Source organism: Orbicella faveolata, unplaced genomic scaffold, assembly GCF_042242905.1.
Source record: "Orbicella faveolata isolate gen_17 unplaced genomic scaffold, um_ofav_v1 contig_1, whole genome shotgun sequence".
Taxonomy (NCBI): domain Eukaryota; kingdom Metazoa; phylum Cnidaria; class Anthozoa; order Scleractinia; family Merulinidae; genus Orbicella; species Orbicella faveolata.
Genome location: NW_028301536.1, coordinates 34,581,136 through 34,607,135, shown reverse-complemented (window position 1 = coordinate 34,607,135; position 26,000 = coordinate 34,581,136). Strand labels below are relative to the sequence as shown.

At 37.7% G+C, this 26,000-nt stretch overlaps 3 protein-coding genes across 3 annotated transcripts in view; 1 reads left to right on the top strand and 2 right to left on the bottom strand.

Moving 5' to 3' along the window:
• LOC110047028 (ectopic P granules protein 5 homolog) overlaps positions 1–381 on the bottom strand; it is a 28,207-nt gene extending 27,826 nt beyond the window's left edge. Inside the window, exon 1 of the mRNA XM_020752749.2 lies at positions 247–381. The gene's annotated coding sequence lies outside the window, so the exon portion shown is untranslated. The remainder of the gene's footprint in view (positions 1–246) is intronic.
• On the bottom strand, positions 235–20,391 carry LOC110047030 (ectopic P granules protein 5 homolog). Its single transcript, XM_089292538.1, has 19 exons — positions 20,309–20,391; positions 19,977–20,217; positions 19,010–19,834; positions 18,204–18,322; positions 17,343–17,435; positions 10,643–10,724; positions 10,240–10,307; positions 9,427–9,549; positions 8,994–9,114; positions 8,327–8,472; positions 7,832–8,058; positions 5,279–5,322; positions 4,985–5,040; positions 3,744–3,864; positions 3,256–3,424; positions 2,302–2,490; positions 1,535–1,701; positions 1,263–1,408; positions 235–387 (listed from the first exon to the last, which is right to left on the bottom strand). The coding sequence occupies exons 2-19, from the start codon at positions 20,071–20,073 to the stop codon at positions 235–237; spliced, it is 2,946 nt and encodes a 981-aa protein (XP_089148664.1). The 5' UTR covers positions 20,074–20,217; positions 20,309–20,391.
• LOC110047031 (LDLR chaperone boca-like) lies at positions 20,389–25,394 on the top strand. The gene is made up of 3 exons (XM_020752755.2): positions 20,389–20,669; positions 21,735–21,985; positions 23,933–25,394. Exons 1-3 carry the CDS (start codon positions 20,478–20,480, stop codon positions 24,099–24,101), a joined length of 612 nt encoding a protein of 203 aa, XP_020608414.2. The 5' UTR covers positions 20,389–20,477; the 3' UTR covers positions 24,102–25,394.
• Positions 25,395–26,000: the final 606 nt, after the last annotated feature.

Genomic DNA, 26,000 nt, shown 5'->3' with positions numbered 1-26,000 from the left:
ACTGCCAAGGTGACATCAGTCCTTGGTTCGAGGCCAGATTTAACTTACTGCTTTTTGAATAATGTATTAATTATAGAATGTTTGTAACCTATATGTACATGTATGTCCAATACTAGAAATCCTTTTTATAATCCTTAGAAACAACTTCCGTTTTACAACATTTAACCCTGTCTGCTTCCAGATTGTGGATTTATTTACAGTACGTTTGCCTGCAGGTAATGCACCACAAAAACGCTAAATGTTTACCTTCCCTATAGTATCAAGAGTTGCATCGACATTCTCAAGCAAAACTGATATCACAAAAGGATGACTGTTAGAGATGGTTCCCAGAAGATATCTACCAGTCTTGGAGGTTGACTCCCTTGTTTGACTGGCAATGAAGGAAACCTGAAATGAAATAAAATTCACTCAGACTGATTCCAGAAGACAGCTGAAACTCTAAAAAGAACCACCTCTGTCAGGGGCTTGGAAAAAGTGAATGTAACTGGAGTTGGTTGCTTATAAGAATGAAATCTCATTTAGTAACTGCCTGCTGAAAAGGCAGAAGTTGGTCACTCATGAAAGCTTTCAATACCAAAGACAATACAAATAGTGTTCTGAAACAACAGTGTACACAGTTCTATTACACCATAATGAGACAGACACAGATACTTACATATATCACTGTGTGAAATTTGCAGGAGAGTAGTGCATATTTCTAAAATGCTGTCTCACTTTCTTGAATTATAGCAATCAGTCTCTTAGAAATGGTCACTTACAAAAGCATAAAACCTATTATACTTGAAAGAAAAAGCCAAGTTTGCTACAGGTGGTCAGTGCCATATGGGAGAAATCACTCACAGGAGGCTTCATCCTTGGAGACCCAGGGGCAGCTTAATTCATGACGATGTGATATCTATGGGCAACTGGTATTTTCAGGCAAAAGTTTACATCAAACTTCTGCCTGGCAAAAAATATCACTTGCCTGTAAATATCTGGTCATCCCAACTAGCTTTCCTGGGTCTCTGAGGATGAGAAGAGTTTAACCCCAAAGTTTCTATTGAATGTAAACAAAGGTTTCCTAAGTGTGGTGGTTGGCAGAAGCTGGTCAATTATAAGAGAGTGCTGCAAAAAAGAACTTCAATACCATAAGGGCAAGCATGTTTGAGTCAATGTACATCTATGTAAAATGTACATGAGACCACTTCTATTAAAATAACCCCTGCATCACAGTTCCATAAAGTACTACTAACAGCACCAATAATGAAATGATTTTTCCAAACCTTGTAAACTTCAGTTGTGATTGCTTCAATTAAGTCCCATTCTTTGCCATCTCTTGAAGTAGCTATGTTGGCAAAAGTAGTCAGCAAGAAGATAGCCTCAGACTGCGACATTCTTGCAAGTTGGTCAGTAAATTCCTCTTGACGACCTACAGGGTGTAAGGTAAAGGGGAACAAAACGTTATTGCTATTGTTTGAGGAGTTACTTAATTTATGGTCACTCTAAAAACGAGATAAATTCCAAAAGGGGGCAGCTGTGGCTTGTGTGTACATACTCTGCAGTGCTTCTCTCCAGTTGTCCCAGATGGAATCCTCTCTTTGAAGACTTTCAACAGAATCAAGTTTGGTGACATCCCCATGAAGTGCCCAGAACAGCTTCCACAGGGTTTCAGTTGAAACACTACCAAAGGGCATGTCAGCTAAGAACTGCCAAGCACCAAGTCTATATAAAGACAGCATGAACAACTTAAAAAAAATTATAATTGAACTATCATCCATGGCACTTGATAAGCGTATATTTGGAGCTGATAGTACATCTTTACTAAGATTAGTGCAAATCACAGTCATACAGGATGTACACTGTATACTACAGTCATGCATTTCTTGGCTAATATCTACTTGTCCCCAATCAGGCATACAAAAGGAGAAACAATTTAAAAAAAAAAAAAAACTTCTCAAAAGTCTAAAGTTTGAAGTCATAGGGGTTTCATCTAAATCAATAATGGAAGGGACTGAAGAAGTTAAGGGTGCTACATAAATATCTGCACCAACCAAGAGGCTAATGCCACGGAAACAAAGGATGAGTGATAACTGTATGCACTTTTAGTGTCACATATTTGGGTGTATTCCTTATGTCACAATGGAACTACATACAACAAATCACTGATTAGGGGCTTGAAGGGGGCAGAAGGGATGGCCAACTCTTTACTTACTTGTCACTAGTATAGAATTCTTTTATAAAAATATTTGAGATCTGCAAAATTTAACTTAGGTGCCACACAGCGTGAAGAGATCTGTTAAAAGTAGACTGAAGAACATCTACCTGTGTGCTGATATGATCTGTTGAGCCGCTCGGAGAAAGAACTGATCTACCTCAACTTGAAGCCTTTGTAATGAGTATTGATTACTAGAGGGAAAGAAATCTGGAACAGCACTGATGGAATCTCCACAGACATTAACTCTCCAGCTTCTGTAGTCTGACCAATGATCTAACACATACTGAACAACTTGCCTGAAACATATTTTTATAATTATTAAATAATGCTTAAATAAAACCTCAGCTTACAAGAGAGAAAAGAAAGAAATCTTTGTCACTGGTCGCTATGAGGTAAGTACATTTAGATCTCTAGAACTATAAAATTTTGAGTGGAAATGTACACAAAATGCAACAAGGATGTCATTTAGTCGAGCTAATAAGATAACCATTGTTCTATCACCAAACTCTAAGGAAACATTTTGAGTTCAAATTTGCAAATTCCAACAGTTAAGAAAGTTATGTATGAAGGTTATGTTACTTTCGACTTAAAGGTACTTTAAAATTGACAGTAACATTACGTACACAGGCCATTTTTAAAAACTAATACTTCTATATTCTATTAAGCAATTAGATTATGGGCTTGAGATTTCTATTGCGTGATAGTTGACAAGGGTGCAGCCCAAGTCAACTATCACACATAGAAATCGAGAGCAAATAATCTAATTGTTTTAGTATAAATTTATCTACTAGTCATTCAAAACTCTATCTAAATCCTCTTCACAGATAATTCGAAAACATCAAGAAACGGCCCTCATTTTGTTAACAAGGACACACTGCTATGCTACTCACTACATACACTGTATCACAGAATAGATAGTGGGTAGTGTAGCCAATCAGAGAACAGCATTCGTGATAGAACGCTAGTAGATTTATACTAAATACATGTATTCTGCCTTGAGATAGTACACGTACACATGTATGATCCAACACTGCATAAAATTAATAAGCCTTCATGAATACCTGATAGTTCGCCCCACTCTCTTGACAAATGCCCTGTAACGTATTTTGGCATAGGTGCGGAAAGCACTTCCCATCACATACACAATACAAGAAGCAAATGCCAACATTCTCATTATGTCGCGGCTTGTTGTATGTTCTACATGGTAATGTGATTCAGTCAGGCTATCATCTGAAAAATAAAAAAAATGATGAAGTTTGTGAATCTTCCCCACTCAACCTTCACACAGAGCACTGTTGATGGTGTACATGTGCAAGATCCCCCATATTATATTTTCTTGTTATTAAATTATTATCTGCCTACTTCAAAATTTACATGTATGTACCAGACTCTGATATTACATGTATTTATTTTTATGTGGTTGAACTTGAATTATCTACATTACATAAAGCAAAAACAGAAGAGTTATCCAAATGCAAATTAAACAAAATAACATTGAACTCAAAATAATGGTTGGCAACATGGTTAAACAGTCCAGAATCAAGCTTACTATGGATGTTAGGATCCATTTTAAGAAGGTGCTTGAAAATGGCATCAAAAGGGAACTGTGAGAATAATGCTATTAGATCATTCTCTTGAATTAACATCCAGCTGGTTTCTGGTTCCTCATCCTGAAAAAAAGGAACCATACCATTCAATAGCGTTAACGATAACTATCGGTAAACGATAGACCTATATATGTATAATGTAACCAGTGGGAATTGGAGGTGTACAATTCATGGTCAGAGTAATATTGAGTGAGCTAGCTATTCTTAAAATTATGTAAGACCAATGCATCGTCACTTGCAAAAACTGAAGTTGGTCTAAGAAAAAATAAAAATCAAAAATCCCACATTAAATATTCCAGTATGCCCCAATTTGTACCACACCCTGCAATGATGGTCTTCAATATCTATCCAATTAGTTATCTAGGTTAATTACAGCACCTAACAAATCCTACAAAATACTTATAATTGAAGGCTTTCGTGCAAATAGGGTGTATATAGCATTTTGGGGCGATTTTTATTTTTTGCAGGATCAAGCTACTTTTTCGCAGACTGACTTGTTTTGACATGAAAAGCATAGTTGCGTATTGTTTTTGCTGATTTGCACTTTGTTTTTGAGAAATAACATATACAAAAAAAACTCAGTTTTCCGAGCGGCATCTTTTGGAGCGAATCCTTCCAAGGTGGATTTTGACACGGTGCAAACCTAAACGGTTACTTTAAGCAACTTCGACAGCACGGTTTTTTTTAAATAGATGTTTTGATTTTTGAAAGAAGTAGAGAAATAGACCGGAAAAAAAAATCGACCAACCTCGTATTGAACCCGTGTCATGACAAAACAAACTCAAATCCGGCCCATTCAGTGCCTTATTTGCTTGCACTAACGAAGCAACAGAAAGAAAATTGTGTAATTATATGAATAATAAAACTAGCGACAAATACCACACTTTGGTGACTTCATCGTTTAGCAAAACAAAGGTTTCTTTTGTTTTTTGCTCAACAAAAGATCTCCAAAAGATACCCTGAGTTTTTTGCATACGTTATTTCTCAAAAATGAAGCACAAATCCACAAAAACAATTACGCAACGATGCTTTTCATGTCAAAACAAGTCAGTCTGCCAAAAATTAGCTCGCTCCTGCAAAAAATAGAAATCGGCCCAAATCGCTACATACACCCTTTTTGCATGAAAGCCTTCAATTAATTATATTATTATTATTTTAATTATTAAGCTATAAGTTGATTAACCTCTAATGATTCTCCATCTTCATCCACCAAAGTCCAGCTTATTGATCTTAAGGCAGCTGTGGATAAATTTCAAAATAGTCTTTAAAAGTACATGCAGTTTCTAAAAACAGAGTCTTTTTTGGACACTGATCAAACCTTCCGTGATTAAATTAACAAAACCTGGATGTTGGGCCAATGGTGGATTATTAAGCTGGTCAACACATATCATTTTCTCCACAACAAGTATGAGTTTCAAGGTAATTGTAATGTCATCTTTGCCAGGGAAGTATTATGTGATGTGAAAAATTTAAATACCTTGTTTTCCAAGTGAAAGTTTCTGTAGAAATCCTTCCCTTTCTCTGTGTTAATTAGAAAACATAATGTACAGTATAAGGTAAAAAAATTGACTACAGTGTGACTGGAGGGTCGTACAGGGTATTCTTGCAGTGTTTCAGCCAGAAAATTTTTCTTGACGGCCAACGTGGCCCCTGAAGACCTCTTTTAGGGGCCAATAAATTGAGAGCTACAGAGGGAAAAAATGCATCAGGGTACCAAGGAAAATAAAACAGTTTATTAGGATCTATGATAAAATTTAATAAGTGCTTTTTGAAGTGTTTCTACTGAAGAAGGTTACTTTTGAATCAGATAATGGTATGAAGGAACCCTGCATTACAAGAGAACAATCCTTAGGCATACATGTTGTAGTCAATGATCAAGGGTTTGCAATGCATTTTAGGGCTATTTCATACAAGAATCAATACTGCAGCAAAGCAAAAGGACAGATTGACTTCTTTTCTTATGTTGAATGTTTTAGAAGCAAAGATCTTTCAATACGATTTTCTAGAAGGACATAATGTGTGACAAAATAGCCTGTATTGATCGTCAACACAGAGAAGTGTAGTCGCCATTATGGCGACAAACCAGAATTTGTGGTCGCCAAGGATGAAATGTCAGTTGCATTGGCAACCGTGTCACTCGCAATTTCAAGTCCTGGGGTGGCTTTTAAAATACTATGCCTGTGTTAAGTCCGAAGTCTTGTAAAAGGAAAGGGCCAAATTGGCCCTTCTTTCGTTTTTCTGGGGGCCATCTCTGATTACAGCACAGGATTCCCGCAATGGCGCACTCTGGCGGAAACACTGTTCTCATGATACGTGATTAGCTGATTTTATTTTTCATGAAATGTGAATTACGAAATTATTCTTCGTGATCCGTGAGAACTTGAATTACTAACTGATATTTGTGATTTCACCACTCTAATGTATGTGCTTTTGAGATGCGGGTCCTCTGAATGATTAGAGTCGTCTATCCAGAGTGACAAGTTTAGGTATGCAATTTGCAATATGGAGTCTTGACCTGGCTTTTCACAGTTTGTCTTTCTTCAAACACTCCTTCTAGCATAAGAGTAGAGCTTATGAGTAGAGCGTAAGCTCTCTAGTGTAAGCGTAAGAGTTAATCGTAGAGTAGTAGAGTAGTAGCGTAAGTATCTTACTTGCTTATTTTCTTAATGTGGGAAAACAAAATTTTTATATCCGTGATCTGCGACCCTCTACTTTTTTTGTTCGCCCAGAGACCCCCCCCCCCCCTGTGCGACCCTCTGACTGCATGTAATTGAGCTACCAAATAATTATTGTCCTTAGACTTCAAAACATCAAAATCCCATTTTATGAACATGTTTAGCACTTGACAATGTGTTAACTTTGTCACATTATGAGGCCCAACACAGAGCACACAAGACCAGCTGCAGTTAGAGATTAATTTGTTTTGTCAGCTAATGTAGCAGGGGTTTCATTAAGGGCCTGCAGCAAATTGACTGGCTAAAATATGATTTTGCCCACCAGTTGTTTGACCGTCTAGGGGAAAGTTTTTCTTATAAAGAAATTTGATTCAACATTGCTGCCTGTAAAAGCCAATTGCCCCCCTACTGAAAACATTTACTTGGTGAAACCCCTGACGCAGACAGTTCAGGCAGGATCGGGGCTAAGGTCAATTTTTAACATGTGTGAAAATGTTGGCAAGTTCAATATGCCATTTCCGAGTTGGCTTTTGCCTCTGTGTCAAAACAAGCCTTTGTGCAAAACCATTCATATGAAAATGGGTTCCGCCTAGAGGTTCATTTTCATGTACAGACGGCTCATGAACACCTGGCCAGGGTGCACCCAAGCAGACATAAATGAGAATATGCCAAGCAACTGTTAGAGTTTGCGTCATGTGAACAAAGATTTGTTTAACCACTTGTGCAGTTCTTGGTGCAATTCTGAAACATGAAGGGAGGGAACAGGGAAAGTCATGTCCAAGGTGTTGATCCAAATACCAAGGCACAGCATATGATGGCTGGGTGGTACACCTTTTTGGGGGGATGCCATGAGGCCAAGGTCATCAAAAAGCAAGTTACACTGGAAGGCCTGCTGAGAACAGACAGGAGACTCTGCACCATAGAAGTCGTTGATGTAAACATAGACCGAAATTCCCTCGTTGGTCAGGATGTGCACAATGCTTTTAATGGTTTGCTGACACATCAAAGTTGCAGAAAGTAGGCCAAATGGTAGTGAAGTGTGGAAAAACAGAGAGCCATTGATGCACATACCCAGCAATGGATAATCTGCCAGATCAACAGGAATTTGTCTGTCAGGTTATCAATGTCTTCGGGGAAAAGAAATTTCCAGGAAGTTTTGGATTTCGCAGTGGATTGCCTGGTGGATAGTGGCATGATAAAGGGACGTGGTGGAAAAGATTGCAAAGAGACAAGCACACAAAATGCTAAAAAGATCAATGAGAGGCCGCAACTCATTTTCACATGAGACGTTTTGCACAAAGGACTCGTTTTCGAAAATGACCAATTTTTCTCCTTTGAAATTCAAAAACATTTACCTGACAGGTCGCAGCACTGCAGCTAACATTGCAACAAAATGATGAACAAGAGGATTGTCCCAGTAATATGGCTCATCTACCACATTGTAACCATGAGTTTTGAAAAGTGGTACAGGAAACTGAATGAAGTGTGCAATTTTACAGGTAAACCCTGGTGGACACCTCAGCATGTGATTTAAGAGGAATACAAGATCTGTTAAAGAAGCTACACGTAACAGAACAGCAACCTGTTAAAAAAGAAAAAAAACACTACATGTTACATAGACTTACGACTTACACTCTGACTCAAAGGTGGCATACACTGTATGTTACATATAGAACTTTATATATTAATTTTAGTTAAAACAGGCAATCAAATGGATTCGAATAAATTATAGTGAACAATTTTTTAGCTTTAATCACCATTTACATGACTTGTAGTCCTGACACAAATTGTAAGTTTGTACTATCTTAAAGAAATAATTAATAAAATGTCACTAAAGAAGCAATACCTACCAATTGTTCCATCCAGCCATTTAGAATAATTACAAACTCTTCGTCTTGAATGGGTTGTCGCACAAACATGAACAACACACTGATACAGTCTCTTAACTTCTGAATCTCAGCTTGCACCTCTTGGCTTAATACCACTGGGCACAGCTCTGGCACAACAACAACAACAACAACAACATGATTCAATTTAAGCATGTGACATACTGGCAGGAGCAGTTATTGTATCAGAAATAAAAGATTCTTTACCCTTCAGTTATTGTACAGTATCTTTATTATGGCCAAAAGTATAAATCTTTATGGAAACCACCAGATCTAACTTGATGTTGCAGTAAGAACATTTTTAACATGACCTTGAAATAAATATTGCTACTCACAATACATACATACATTATGTTTATTTGCCTTTTTACCTAATACAGTAATTATTTATAAATCAGCATGCCCTGCTTAATAATATGTTGGCTATACCACACAAATGAATCAAATTACTCCTGCCATTTCAGTTCACTTGCTGCCATATGAAAATCACTCTTGACTACTAGATGACAGTGCCAGGTAAATTTCTAAATTACCACAACAGGTTTATTAAATAATTTCATCAGACCTGATTGCTATTATTTACATGTGTCAACCGAAGGACATCCTCAAGATTCACAGAGTTCTCTCTCACCTGTAACCAGATTCTCAGTAGCAGCACTGCATAAAATGGATGACTTCTGTAGCATATCATAGATGTACATGTCAATATGGAGGCGAGCAAGCTGACATGTGTACCTTTGTAGAGCTAGAGTCTGTTATAAAAGGATAATACAACATGTAAGGGAAAATTTGTGACTTTAAAATCTAATTTGTCTGAATAATGTTTCAAGATTTAAAGACAAAAAAAAATGTACTGAACAGAAAAGTTACAAAATCAAAAAAGCTTGGTTATTATTTTCCATTTTTGTCAGTCCTTCTGTAATGTCATATACAATCTGGTTTTTATTGTCACTGACAGAGTTAAAATATATGTACTAAGTCCAAGTAAGTAATACAAAATAATTACATTTAGCAATGATACCTGTAGGTGGTTTAAAAACTTCGTCTAAAAATTTACAGTGTACCTCATGTAGAGCTTTGTGGAGTTTTTCCAACATGCCCTCAATCTCCCCAGGTCCTCCAGGGTTTAACTCGACTTGCTGGTAGGAGTGGTTATGTGTCACAGTGACCTGGTCAAGACATTTTCCCTACAAGGAAATACAATCATCGTTAAAAATTTTAATGTAGGAACTCACTGATAAACGCTGCAGCTAATCTTCAATATGAAAGGCCCGATGGAAAAAGGGCATTAGGTATTTTTGGTCAAAAGTGAACTTTGTCCAAAACACTCCAAACTTTGCATGCAGTTTTGTTTAGGTGGGTTAAACAATCTCTTAACCCTTTTGACCAAAAATACCTAATGCCCTTTTTCCACCAGGCCTTTCATATGATTAAACATGTTGTTCTTAAAGAGGTTATGACTGACCATTTCTTCCCAAAAGCAACATACATGTAGAAGGTAAAGTCTGCATATGTGCCAGGTTGACCCATCATGCCAGTGCTTATAGTCTCCAATTTCTATTTAGCATGATGTGATTAGAAGTATTTCTACCCCCTTCCAGGATGAGATGCTAGTCCATCACAGGATTATCCCCCAGAATTAAATTTGCTGGTACCTGAGTTTGTCTTGCCCAAGAACTCGAAACAAGTCAAAGTATGGAGGTAGTATCAAGTGGTAAATGTTGCTGGAGGGGGCTTGATATGGGGTCCTCGCAGGAGTAGGGTAGGGTAAAGGACCGAGAGAGCTAGCGCTGAATTAGGGACTAAGGAGGAGCAAGGTGGTGTGTATGTTATTCCTTTTAAAAATCCCCCAAAAAGTGAAATAAAAAATAACAAACTGGTTTGAAAAATTTAAAGCACAGAATTAAATTGAATTCCAATTGCTGTCGTCTATCCTGTTGTACAGCTAAATGAAGAGCTCAAAAGAGTGGGATTCAATGTATTTGCTTACCAAACAGGGCTCAAGAAAAGTGCCCTTGGGTCATCCAAGACAAGTAGGTTCTCTTCCTTGAAAATTAACTTTTCATTCTCACTTGCCCAATCAGCAAGGGATTAGGCAAGCCGTCTGCCAACTAAATCATTAAAAGAGCAAACAAAGAATTGCCCAGGGCAAGCAAAATTTGAAAGCTACTTGTCCCAAGGGCAAGCTGGAATTCAAGTTTTTTTTGAGCCCTGTAAAAGAATTACAAGTAGAACTTCTTGAGCAATAGTTATATAATATTAATATTAATAAACGTGTACATGTATATACCTGAGCTGCTACTGAAAAATCTTTAGTTATCCAGAGTTGCTCTTTCTTCTTCTCACACTCAGCAACAACTATCTGTAATAATAACAATAATGATAATGATAATGATAATAATAAGCAAGCGAATATTAACATTAAAAGCCAACGTTTTGGCGTCATCGTGACACCATTCTCAAGGCAAAGTGAATAAATAATGCGAAGATTTGATTTATAAATTATACAGTTTCTACGAATTAGCATAATAACAAAGGATCACAAGTCCTTCAAGTGAATACCTTTGCACAAATCGAGTCTGTTTGCATGTTTAGGGATGGTTTAAGTTTTCGTATAAAAAGCATCTCCTTAATTAGACAATCAAATTTGTTAGAACATTTGGTGAGCATGTGAAATTGTTCTGAAAGACAAGGAAGTACATTTGAGTTATGTTCGCTCAAATAATGTTTACAAATTGATGACGATTTTTGTTTGTGTCCATCAATGCATTCATGGAGGTGGCCGCGAGTGTAACCAACATATCCTGCATCACACAGGTTACACTGAAATTTATAAACTAGGCAATGTTCGTTAACAGTGGCTGGCAAAATTTGAAGCATAATATGAAGAAACTATTCAAATTTCAGAAATAATTTAAGCACAGTGGCACAAATAGTGTAAATGTAAGAGGTACTGTACAGATGTACAGTGTAGCAGGTAAGGAAATAATATGAGGATTGCCTGAGTTAGGTGGAGTAAAGTTTACTGTGCTTTTCCATCCTCAATTTCAATTTGCATATCAATTGTCTGCCACCATGTTGTTAAGTGACTGGCCACCCTTGCTGCTATGGGCCATGTAGTGCATGAGTCAACAGTTGTGGGGAGAGTGATTTCTTTGACAGTGCTGAGCCAATGACAAGCCAGTTTAAATCTGTTAGTCCAGAATCTGGACTAGAAAGCTGATTGGCTCCTAACGACCTCCCAAGGGTTTTCTAATCTAACAGACACAGTGATATGTGGCTAAATATCATTTAGGCAAGGTTAAACTCGAGCTAATGCAGCCAGCTAGCATGCCCATCCAGCTAATATCATTTAGGCAAGTTAAACATGAGCTTATGTAGCCAGCAGTTTCCCCGTTTGGGAGTACGTGACCTGTGGGGTGGCCTTAAGGGGTTTTGCAGGGGTTTATGGTTCATTGCATAATTGTTGTAGTGTATTCAGCTGATTGTTGCGGATCAGTTGCACTGCTTTGCTCGTGAATCATTGTGGATTCTTGCACCCTCTCCTCCCTCCCGTTTCGTTCTTGGTCAGGGTAAGTATTCTCCAGGTAAGTAGTTTCCACTGAATTTCTTTCAGTGTGACGGTGCCGGTTAGCAAACGCTCATTGGGTGATTCCTGCTTTCCAGGGTTGCCATGGATACCTCCTAGCGGCTTATGGCTTTGGCACCCCACTAACCTTTAAGGCACCAGTTCCCAAGCTCACCTATTTGTGATGAGTTTAATGGTTTCTAAGAATAGGGAACGTGAGCCTGTGAAGAAAACTTATTATTCTTAGCGATTTTTACTTTTTATTACTTTCTTAAATGCACACTTTTAATTATTAAGAGTAGTACAGCTCATTTTGGTGAATTGTACAGTGCCTAGAGCAGGCATAGATAGGCGCTATATAAATATTTATTTATTTATTTATTTATTTATTATTAAATGTTGCTTGGTGGCATAATGATCGTGGATGTCGGATTTTGAGGGTGATGTTTGTTCGTGCGCTGTAAGATTTGTGAAAGATCAAGATCTGGTCAAAGCCATAACAAAAATTCCTCAAAACGTTCGACGGTGATGACAACTTTGAAAACACCGAGCAAAGGGATAGAATTGCAAATTTTAGTCACAGTAAGAATGTTTTGACGGTTTTGCCAATGGGATTCTAAAATCGTGGTTAGTTCAGTTAATTCCTGAACTCTGTGTTGAACTGCACAATGCTCCAGACACCCAGCATACCAGGTGAGCTGGAACAGTGTTTTGAACAGGTATTTTCACCGTTTGCAGCTTCTCCTTTCCAACAGACAGAATTCTTTTTGTAATATTCTCAGTTAAACTTTGTGACTTCTTTGCCAGTTGCTTCAAATTCTGCGATCCGTCAGTAGCACGTCTTACAAAGAATACGCGGCCCGACGGACAGTTTGTCATCCTCGGTAGTGAAGAGTGTCGAGATTCTTTCACAGATTTTCAGTTCTTCAGCATTTTCAGATACAAGGCTGTAATATCCATCAAATACACACAACATTAGCATCAAATAAACAGCACGACAACGAAGACTTCAAATTAGGAACCTTTTTCATGGGATTATAACATAGTTTTTATTCCCGCAGAAGCCATGTAATTCAAATCAGACCAGATCTGTCATATCACGCAAATGTGTTATGTCTTCACATGCCAGTCCATGTGATCACAGTGGGAGATGTTCGCTGTGATTGGTTTAAATGTAATCCAATAAAATTGATCAAAGTTCAACGAGAACGGTGAATGAAACCACTCTTAGCCTGCAAACAGGTTCCCGGCAAGGACGGAAAAAAATTTCGGTGAGCGCGAAACAGAAGAATTCGGAGAGCAAAGCAATCGGAGCAGGGACAGGGGAACCTGTAGACTTTGTTTTTGATGTGCGTATCTGCCCTTGGTGATAAGCCTGTAACAAATCAGTCAATGAAGACCTGTCAAGAAGCTACATTTTCGGTACTTGCAAACAGTTCTAATCGAGCTAATCAAATAGCTGGGCCGGGCATCATAATATAGAGTGCAAGTAAGCAACATGTTCATGGAATATTTCAAACTTAACTTTGTCCCTTCAGAGCCATTACTTAGAGAGCTTAAAACATATTTTGCAATACTGAAATAAACCTAAAGAAATTATAAGCACATGATACATGTAGAGGTGTCAAACTCTTCGAAGTGACAAGCAGATAACAGTGAAAAGTCCGGAAACCATGCCTTTGACCTCTAAAAAAAATTGCTATAGCACCGCCAAACGGCTCCACTCCACTAGCTTCCACTTAAAATTCTTCCTCATAACAGAGCATAAAGTACCCTTCAGAATCACATGTGAAATAGCGAGAGGTCGAGAGACCAAAATTTAAAAGAGAATGGCAAATGTACTATTGTAATGAGCCATTGGAGTCATATAATTTTACAAAGATCTGTCAAATATTCATCTCAAAGATGTCAACAATCAGCGATTTAACCAATCATGATCATGATACCAGGAGCTGGTATCATAGAACAGCGGCATCAATAGAATGTCTACAGGCTCCCTCACTTCATTCGGGCTCACCGGGAGCCTGTTCACAGGCTAAACCACTCTGTACCAGAGGTTTTTCTCACGGCTTTGCCGCTTGTGTTGGTGGCCTTTGGCCACTGAAATGAAGCGAAGTATTTCCGTCCGTCGCGTGCGAGAAAAAACCTCTGGTAACCAGGGTAGTGCCTAACCTGAGCTACAAGATAATTAGGCCAGCGACTAGCTAGTGACTCAGCTGACCAGATGGCAAACCCTACAACCTCATTGCCTAATAAACTAATTTAAAGGAAACAGCTGTAATATAACAATCTTTATTAAATCCATTTTGAAATCACTGGCTATCCTTGCAATCTGGTTGGCTCTCAATGGTGCGATTTATTCACGAATCGCACTATTTTTTGCTCTAAATCGCATCTTTTTCTCAGCCATTGAGAATGGGACAGTAAAACAAAACAACAAATCAGATTTCAATATTAGTTTAAAGTAAAGAATAAAATTTCAGGAAAATGAAAGGCAAAAAGCCATTGTGTGGAGAATTTAGCAACTACTATTGCCAAAACTTTGTTGTTATTGTGTTTTTTTTTCCAAAAAACTTGACGAATGTAATTAATTACAGTTTCTAAATGACAATTATCAGCTCCTTCAGGCTGAACACCTACTTTTATGGAAGTTTCCAACTTTCAGTGTCCATTTTGATGAATATTTTGGCGATTTTTCTTCAACATCTGCTCAAAATCCGTATGATACCGAGTCCAGTAAAACATAAACAAACGAAAACCACACAACAACAAATTCAGGGCCATCTCAAGAAGATAGATGTTTCCAGGTTTCTGGTAGTTTCAAACGAAGCAACAAAAGAGCTCAACTCTGTCGCTGTGAATAAACATAGTCAAAATACACCCCACTCCACAAAACAGTGAATGAATGAACGTCTTACGAAGCTGGTGTTAGTCCCGCCATCTTGGAAATATCTTGAAACAAATGGCGCCGCAAGAACTTGACAAGGTCCTGAGTATTGAGTCCTTCGCCGAGGTTACAAAAAGAAACGGAGATGATAACGAGCTGGACTCCCTTAAAATCATGCCATTAAACGGTATGAAAGAAAAAAACGTACCATCCACTGGGCATCGTGCACTCGAGGGAGTTTCACAACTCAAAAGAAATCCATCGCAGAATTACGCAGGATGCACCCTCAAATTCCTTCTCCAAAGACAATGAAAAGTCTCAGCCTCAACCACAGAAGAAAGAAAGACCTTCCATCATTGATTCAAGCGACGAGAATTGAACTTTTATACCTGAACCAGACTATTTTCCTTCTGACTTCAAAACCGCTTGTTTCTTTGTCATGCTCGGATGAGTTTTCGTCACATGACATCGTTTTGCATACTAAATGAGACGTAAAGCCGTTTCCGGTTCCGCTTTTTTTTTTTAACAAACCGGCTACTGGAACAATACACCAAAAGTCTAAAAATTAAGGCGATAAAATTGTGCAATTTCAAAATGGATCTAATAAAGTGGCAATTGAACTTCATGTCGTGCAATTTTGGTCTCAAATCATACTTGTGATTTCAAATCGAACTCGCGCTACGCGCTCGTTCGATTTTGAAATCACGCGTATGATTTCAGACCAAATTGCACTCCACTCAGTTCAATTACCATTATATATCTCAAGTGACTAAATCAAGAGACAAACAGTATCTGCATGGCATATTGTTTGTAGTAACCTGTCCAGACTAGCTTATATTCGCTAATTTATAGGCGAGCTCCACATATTCTACTTACTGTAAAGATGCATGGCATATTTAACAATTATTCCATGAGCGCGCGTTGGATATGAGATGGTAAATAGCCAACGAGGCCCGTAGGGCCGAGTTGGCTATAACCAATCTCATATCCAACAAGCGCGAATGGAATAATTGTTTTATTAAATTCGGTACGTTTGTATTCTTGGAAATATAGCTTAACTTTATTGGATTTTAATTTTACAAAACGACCGGAAGTCGATGTGACAAAAACAACAACAAGTGGGAAATCACATGACATGCGCGCCGTTTGTAAAATTAGTTGAATGAAAAATTTGAGAGCGAAGCAAGCGAATTTGCTGAATGAAATTGCAATCAAGTAGAATTCAAGAAATGTCTATCAAATGAAGGAGATATAACCTTGGTCAGAAAGTTTGAAAAGCGTTCAAGTTCGAGTCATGGAGAAGAGCCAAATAATCGTGCACTTGCACATTGCCATTGTAATAATGCTGCGGAAAACTTTGATCGCTATGTGACACAGACGTTGTGCCAAAATTATTCTCGACAAGATCTCTCTCAGGATTCCCTTGCTTTGAAAGCCTTGGCATTTCGAGCTGTATGTGTGGAGCTCATTGTTGGTCAGTTTTAGAGTCAAGGACAGAAACTATTTTAGCGTCAGATTCATCTTCAGAATCTCCGAGGCCACCTGGTGGTTTTTCGTGGCTGGTAAAGAACCGGGCTTACTTCGGTTCAGCTCAAAACACTCAACTCCTTGAGGTGTTTTTCGCAAGGACAGAATTGTTGGCGCTAGCTGTCGTTGATTCTCTCGTCGTCGTCGGCCAAAAAAGAGACTGAGATGAAACTAGGTCGTCCTCTGTAGCTGTGCGGGATTCTTGCTCTCGGCTGATCCGAGCTTGCTTACTCGAACAGTTTCCTCATCTGCTCATTGGAAACTGGTTTCTTATGGACCACGCCGGCAATTATGCCTGTTTACCTGCGGCCTTTTACAAATGCATATGCTCTAATAACTTATTTGCCTGGTCAGAGATAATGGAAAACGGTTTGTTGTGCGGTGGCGTGCGAAGGAAATGATCAACTGGCGGCTTTAATGGATTTAATCAATGAACTTTTGCAATTTATGTGTCATCTTTCTTCCTCGCAGACGAGTAAAAACACTTCAACTGAACATCCAGTTCTTCTTTTGACATTTCTTATATCGGTTTCGAAAATTTGGTGCTACCAGGACTAGCAAGCCATTCTGTTCAGGTAAAATTTGTTTTTGTTACATAATCTTCATGAATGCGTAAAATCTCGCCGGTCATATTTTAATTTTGCAACTTTAAGGGAAACTTAACGTATACGTGCTGTTAAATATTCTTATCTCGAGCTTTGTGGCTTTTTTGTTGTTACTAGGACGGCATTGTCTATAATTCCCTGTATTTCCTGTGTAGATAGCTCACCAAATGTGCTTTTTTTCATCCATTTTTTTTGTCGACGAAACTTCGCTTCACGCGAAAAAGCTCATGCCGAGCGACATTTGCCGCTTTCATTTCCATATAAGGTCAAACGCAGGTATAATGGCTGGTAACCGAGATCCAGTGAACCAATCAGAAAGCTAGAATTGCATTATCCGAGGCTGAGAATTTAATAAAAACCCTTTATCTTACTGGAATAACATGACAAACACACCTCATATTCCTTAATGGCCATAGCAAGAGTATTTCTTCCTCTGAAATAATTATTCACAAGCTCGTAGAATTCATGATCATCTTGTTTGCTTATCTGCAGAAAAATGAATAAATCCAAACCATTAATTTTTACCTGAATGCATTGACCACTGGCAACTATACATGCCTCTCATTCATACAAGCATACTGCGCAAATCTTTTGACCGGAGTTGAGCCTGAGTGTATTTCTTACATGTACATAATAAAATGCATGTACTTCATACATGTACATGCGAAGTAAATCTGCTCTGACTTACTAGTATCAGACTGAGGTACAAATTTTTATTTATTAAAGGTAATTAACATGCCCACATGTACAGTGGTACCTCACGTGTAATTAGTTACTCAGGTGCTGTATGCTGTTAAATGCAATTTAACAATGTTAACAACAAAGAGTAGCTGGTACTTCCAGTCAGTGGTACTCGTATGGTATTGCAGGCTCAGTGCTTCTCACCATTGTACTAGTGTGTCCCAGCATGGCTAGTCCCTGGAACGTTTTGGTGGTAGGACTGAGCAGTTTCCTGCACATCTTAGGTCTATTCGTCAACGTTTATCTGCCCCTCCCCGTCGCCAATGTTAACTCAGTGTGATGGGTGCCTGGAACACTGAGTGGGGGCTTATGGCTGAGTTGGGGGGATTGCCAGCCATGGGAGCATTATACTGTCTAGGGACTGACTGGTCAAGATGGAGGCCCCTAGATTTCCCAGGAACTCATCTTCCATACAGCACAATGCAGTTGATAATCTTTCACAATGGGAAGAAAATGCCTCGTTTTGACTTACTATAGTGGTAACTGAATTGTTTGATTTATAAACTTATTTACCCTGATAAAATGTTCCACAAATCCTTCCATCTGTTCAAGCAGTGGGTTGAAGTAAAAAGTTTTCAAATGGTCCTCACTGAATGCTTCCAAAGTTTTTCTGTACTTCCTTACACTTGAAACTGGACATGAATAAAATAACAAAAGTATGCATAATTTATTAGCAATGCACCAATCTTTCTTGACCTCAGTGTAAGTTGGTTTACCAATCATGCCTAACTAGCACTGGATTTATAGACATGTTTCTTGCTTTACTCGTGTGTAAAAGAGAATTTTTTTAATTATTACTATTATTACTATTGAAGAGAAGACTGACCATAAACCAACTTGATCTGCGTTAGAGCCTTTGACGTGAACTTACAGGACTATAAATAGCTAGATAAGCCAATGACTCAGTGGTGTGCAAGCAGGCTGGTCAGGAAAAGCAATGATACTCAGATCAGAAGGGGGAGAGTACCAATGCATGCTGACTTAACCAGGTCAACTTTGTTCATATTTAAATGAATACAGCCAGATTTTTTAACTTTATCCTGAGTTCTAGCAAGCAGCAATTTGGTATGACTAATGACATATAATAATTATTGTACTTGAAACTTCATGTTTCCATGGCAACTGTCTTTTTAATGGGAGACAGAAACACGCTAGGTCCAGGGTGGATGACACATATCCACAAGGTGCAGATACGTACTGTAAATCACACAAATCACCATCCACTGGTCAAAACAGTTAATATTTTTCCATACTTATACCTTGAATGACAATTTATCCAGAGTGTAACTAACTACAGCCAGTCCTAAAAATACTTGTACCTGATTCCCTGGCAACAGAATCCAAGTTGAGATACATTTGTGAAGTTCTACTATCCTCATTGATTATAGATGCAGGAGTCTCATTGGCAGTAACCTGCGGTGACAAAATTTGTTCAGCCTTTTCCTCTACAGTATTATCTCTTGAGCTGCTCAGATTAGAATTTTCAATAATGTCACTTTCTTCTGTTGTGTTCAGTTCCTCAGGAACGTTATGTATTGCAACTGGTTCATCCTGTTTTACAGCCAGTGTCTCGCTTTCAACAGATGCTTGAGTTTCAGCAACTGATGAAGATTCAGGCATCAACAAGACACTCTGAGTTTCAATAGCATGGTCATCCAGTGCCTTGCTTTCATGTGACACTCGAGTTTCAGTCACTGCTGAAGATTCAGGCGTCACTGAGACACTCTGAGCTTCAGTGGCATGATCATCCTGGCTATATGCTACAGATCTCCTAGAGTCAAACTCTACTGTATCTAAAATGTCTGAAGTGTCTACATTTCCAGTTGTCTCATGATCACTGTCCAAATTTTCCAACTCTTTGTCATTCTTGTCCACTTCAGTCTCTTTCTCTGAATGAGAAGACTGATCATTTTGCGGTTCTGATAGAACCTGAGGTATATTTTCTAATTCTTCCCCAATTGACGCGACGCTTTCTGTATTAGCAGTGAATTCAGCAAGTTTACGCATAAGTTCTTCAGATTGTCCTGGAGTGGAAGGTAAGTCAGACTTTGCTGAATCTTCTTCTACGGGCTCTGAAGACGCACTTTGACTTGTTCCTGCAGTGTTAATCGTTTCCGTTTCAGGAATAGTAGTGGCAGCATTCTCTGTCAAATCATGAAAACAACAAACATCTTAGCAGAAGTGCACCAGCTTCAATTATTATAAGCTAATTAAATGTCGCATGTGGTTCAATGCAGCTTACTTGTTTTCACGAAACAACAAAGCTCTAGTGCTTATTAATCAAACCTTTTGCGTCCTGGGATTCTTCATGCTTTTCTGCAGATCTAGAGGTCGTATTTTTAGCCTTCTTCCTGTGTTTTCTCTTTGGCTTTGCGGCTTCCATCTCATGTTTGACTCAGCTGATCTTAGCTAAATTGCACGGATTCAGTCACCTCCAAATCGAGAAGTGTATCCCATGATTCCAAACACAAACTTCCGGTTTGGAATCCAATATGGCGTAAACTTGACAACTTTTCCACTTGACAACCTGGTAAAAAGAAATCCCAATAAAAATTCTGTTAGGGATGATAATATCATTTTCTTGTAGAGATGTGAGAAAAATCTTTCGAATAAAATACCTCTTCGTATTTCAAAGCAAAAGAAGTCGTGGAACTGCCGTGAGCAAGCCTACCTTCAACACCCCCCTCCCCACCATACAGCGGGCATACTTCACTGATACGAGCCCGCGATCTTTCCTATCACAGTCAGTTCCTCGCTTCCTCGCTTCCTGTAGAAACATCGAGCAACATGGCACGAAATTATTTCAAGTTCAGTTTACTTTTTTGGACTTTGTTCTTAATCATTCTTCTGCAAAACAGTTGTCTTGGAAAGGACAAGAAACTGGATCCAAAGAATAAAAAGGAAAAAAGCAGCAAAATCGGCAAAAATATTCTGGACTACAATGAAGCAGATCTGTACAAGTTACTCGACCAATGGGAAGTGAGTATTAACATGCTTCTTAATTTAGCTGAGAGAATGCAAACATATCATTAATTTTTAATTTGTACGCTGGAAAATAAGGAAAGAAAATCAATTTGTCAAGTTTCCCAAAAAGCTTAATTAATCAGTTGACAAATCTGTCAGTCATACTCTAATCACACTGAAACGATTACAAAATATTTTATAAATTATGTTATTTAACACAATTTACACAGCATGGGGGTGGGCATCTTGTTTACTAATACAGGATACAATGACGTACCATGATTATAAAGAAAATACAGCCATATAAAGTTAGTAGGTCTAAAAACTGGACCACATGGAGTACAATTCAGGGAGTAGTGGCACAAGTAATCGTGAGTAATTTCAATTTTGATTTGAAATTACTAGCATGATTACTCTCTGGATTGTACGACACGCACTCCAATTACTAATTAATTGTATCTATAACAATTTTGAATCTAAAAAAGTCTTTTGCAAACTTCTTTTGAGCGAAAAAGTCAGTAGCAGTTTCCATAAAGATTAAAAACTGTTGGAAACGTCAAGAAGGAAGCCATTAAAGCATGTAGAATAGACATGCAAATAGTACAGGTATCCAAGTACAGGGATCCAATTACAAAAAGGTTTAATTAGATCCCTGTAATTGGACACCCACATGATCATGCTTGCTAATTAATTGTATCTATAACAATTTTGAATCAAAAAAGTCTTTCGAGAACTTGTTTTGAGCAGAAAAGTCCATGGCACTTTCTATAAAGATTAAAAATTGTAGGAAACAAAAAGAAGGAAGCCATCAAAGCATGTAAAATTGATCTGCAAATGGCACAGGTATCCAAATACAGGTATCCAATTACAAAAAAGTTGAATTAGATCCCTGTAATTGGACACCCAGGTGATAGTGCCTGTATGAACTCCTACTTATATGGTAAATCTTAAATAGTTCTGAATAATTTTTCACCTTATGTCCCATTATTACCAAATAGTTTGATGATTTGTAAGATTGTTTACAGGTGTATATATCATGAATCTGACCAGTGCTTTGTAATAATCACCCATTTTCCGCAGGAAAATGATGAAGATATTGATGAAGAGGACCGTTATGATGACCACGATCCTCGGAAACCTCCGCCACCAACAGGTGGTTTTGATCCACTGCAATTTAAAGGTGACCCCATGGCTCTACTGAAACAATCCAAGAAGGGAAAAGTTGTTATGTTGTTTGTGTCAGTAGCAGGTACACCAAGTAGGAAAGACACAGAGCAGATTACAGCACGATGGCAGACAAGTCTATTCAATGCGCAGTTTCAGGTTGAAAGGTGAAGTTGATGATAATATTCATGTAATTATGAATAAATGATAAGTTGGTAAATATTGTACAACAGCACTACTTACACACTGCCTACCATTTCAACAGACACACAGATTTCGTGTAAAGATCTAAAACATTTGATGTGGATGCATCATGCACTACAGCCCATGTAACTATATATTTGAATTACAAAGATAAAATAGAAAAAATTAAATCGATTCTGGGATGCTGGAAACTTCGCAGACTTGGCCTTTTAGGTAAAATTACTGTTTTAAAAAGCCTCATAGCTTCACAACTGGTATATATTTTTTCTCCTCTTCAAACAAATCATACAGCAATAAAGGAGATAAATGTAATGTTTTATAACCTCTTATGGAATGACAAAGGCAACAAAATAAAAAGAATGGTAATGATTATTGATTACTCAGAAGGGAGACTTGATTCTGAAAAGATTATATCAGATTATCACTTTCGGTCATCACCCTTATGGTATAATTCACTTATAAGAGTTGAGAATAGACCAGTGTTTTTTAAAGAATGGTTCCTTAAAAGAATAACAAAAGTAGAACATTTAATGGACAACTCCGGAAAGTTTCTCTCGCTCACTGCTTTCCAAACTATACATGACCTGACAGCTGACCTTTAACCTTCTTGGAATCATTTCCTCAATAAAACTTCTTCAAAGATATATACCCCATAATATCAGAACCTCGATCAAACGTGAAAGTTTCTTGTCAAAATTTTTAAAAAGCAAAAAACCTAGTAGACTAGTATATAAGTAACTTGTATCAGGAAAAAGTGAACCACCCAACCAAAGTCAACAAAAGTGGCAGGAAGACATCACTCTCACAACAAAACATGAGCTCAACTGAAAAAGGTTTACCAAATGGCTTTTCAATGTACAAAGAGCACAAAACTTATAGCTTTCAATTTTAAATTTCTTCATAGAAGAATATCAACAAACAACTTCTTGAAAAAAATTGGTCTCGTTGATAGCGAGAAATGCACTTTCTGCAAAAGAGAAACAGAGAAACTTTCACATTTATTTTGGGCTTGCCCAAAAACTCAATATTTTTGGACCAATTTTAAAGTATGGTTACAGTCTTGGCAAGTCATTGCCAAAGAGACACCGTTAGAGCCTGATACAGCACTGGGTCTAAGGCCGGATAGCTCTAAACATAAACTCCAAATTAACTTCTGCTGCTTAAATGCTAAATATTACATTTGGCTATGTAGACAGAAAAAATGTTCTCCAAAACTAAACGATTTCTTACTGTATTAAAACATATCTATGAAATGGAAAAAAAAAATACAACTACAATCATTTTAAAAAAGTGGGAGCCTCTGTTGCCTCTTTTGTAATCTCTTGACAGCTTGACCCTAGTCCCCTGAAAACGAAAATAAAAATGAAAGAACAAGAAACAAGGCGCATATATACCATGCATATTTTCTTTAATTTGCAATTCCAAATTTAAATTACTGACAGGAGTAAACTGGTATGATCTTGCTGTGCTAGAATTGTAAGTAGTGCAAGTAATCTAATCTAATCTTATTATGTTGTATTGTAAGCAGTGTAAGTATTAGTATTGTTAGTAGCGTGAGTATGTGTATTGTATAGAGTAAGTGTTAGTATCATAAGTGGCGTAAGTAATAAGTTTTTGTAAGTAGTGTTAAGTAACTACATTAATTAATATTGTATTGTAAGCAGTGTAAGTAGCAATTAATTAAAAAAAAAAGAACGTGAAGTTTCTATTTCAAATTTATTGCTGCGTCCCAGATTCAGTTTGTGATAGTTTTGACAGTGAGAAACAAACAAAGTTGCTTTAGAGTATCGCAAGATTCACTGGTAAAATATAAATTCATTTACTGATCGACCTTTTCGTCAGCATCACTGTCTTGGTTTCTTAGACTCCCTAATGTTAGGCTCACTACTGATTTACCCTTTATCCTGTAGGTACCTTGTGTCAGATGATCGAGCTCTGTTTATGCTAAAGGATGGTAGTCATGCTTGGGATGTCAAAGATTTCTTGATTACTCAGCCAGACTGCAAACTGGTTGAATTTGACAATCAGCAGTTTCCTGGAGCTGGAGCAAAACAGAAATCAGCAAAAACAGAACTCTGACGAGTCATACCTTTCGCCAACCCTACCTACTAGTTACTGTCGAGTTTCCATTTTATAAACCCCTGAAAGCAGTGACCCTCTGAGAGTAGCGTATGATAACAGTGCATGTTTACCTTTTTACCCAATAAATTGGTGCCCTTAAATAAGAGTCTGAAGTTTTCAACTTGAGTAAAACCTGTTTTGTGTACATGTCCATGTAGTTAGTAGCTTGTAGTGTAAATGAGTTATTTCTAAACTGTCAGTTAATACTGACAAATATGTTCAAAACAATCTGCTCAGTTTTAAGCCTCTCAGTATAAATAGCAATATTTTGGCTCAAGAGTAATATTTATATACAGTAGCAACTCATTTTTACTGTATTTTATTCAACTAACTTGTACAAACATTGAGTCAGATTGTGATATAGTTAGTACTTAAAGATGCGAAACCATTTGAAGCAGTTGGACATACCTGTGTCAGAAGGCATGTATTTAACTCATAACAAGCCAGAATAATTACAATTAATTTGTAGTTGTCTGAACTGGTGAATGTGTTTGTTTGTCTTCTAAGAATGGTTTGGTTTGCAAAAAATAGAGATTATATGGGCCTATTAAATTTGAAATATAATGGCATGTAATGGAGGGTTATATTTCTTAAGTAGCATTATCACAATGGGCATAGCTGTTGTTTGTAGTAGAGGTACGTTTTTGTAAGTAGCGTCTACCAACTTGTTTTTCAAGGCTAAATAGACCATTTTACAGTATGTTGTCTGCTCAGTGACCTGGCCTTTGAATGGCAGCGAGGCTGGAGGTGACCTTGCTTTGATAAAGACCTCTCTGCTTTTGTCATATAATTGCAACCAGCTAGCATTAGTACAACTGAGGTCTGTATCAAAACAAGGTCACCTCCAGCCTCGCTGCCATTCAAAGGCTAGGTCACTGAGCAGACAACTGTAAAATGGTCTATTTCACATTTCAACAGAAGCTTAAAAACTATCAACTGAAAATTTATAGAACTAGCAATACATTGTTGCACTTTGTGGAAAGGGGTGGAACATGTTGAAGATGGGTAGAAATGGCAAAATTGGAAATCTATTGATTTCAAAATGGAAAAGTTTCAAAATGTTGTGAGTTATAAGACATGTTAAATCAATAGGTCATTTTACAAACCTTACTATACGTCAATTGTAATGTTGGATGTATGAAATTGCTTCAGTCTGTATAACTTAGTTTAAATAATTTAGGACAAATTCATCAATCTATCTTAAATTGTTGTAATTTTGCTACCTGTAATTAAAATTTGATTTTCCAGTAATTTTGCTGTTTTTGAATAAATCTGATGTCATTAGAACCAGGTTTACCCATGACACAACCATAAACACAACACGAGCATAAGAGTGTTCACATGTGTGATTAGAATGAGCACAAGGCGACATAAACAGGTCTACTCTAGAGCCTTTTGTTTCAGTTTTGATCAGCCCTGTTCTTAAGCTTGCATCGCTACACAGGTAATGCAACAATGAACAATGCTGTAAATATTTACACACACATCAAGTTAAATGATTTCCTTTTAGTCTGCTGGCCCATCAGGTTGTAACTTATTTCCAGTTTCCATGGCATGGAATGACTAAGAGTATTTCTACTCTCCCCTAGATGGGATGCTAGCCAATTGTAGGCTTACCCCCCCCCCCCCTCTACTCATTTGTACACCTGGGTGGAGAGACACTTTTACAAGTAAGGTGTCTTGGCTCACTCAGGCTTGACCATAGTCAAGCATGCTAAAGATTAGGTCAGCATGCCTCTCACATTGTATCACATGTAAACCAGGCTAAATTTGCATAGTTACATGTACAATGTCAAGCATCATTAATTACAGTCTGCAAAATAAGCAATGTCCAGATGCTAAAGGAAAACATTAGTG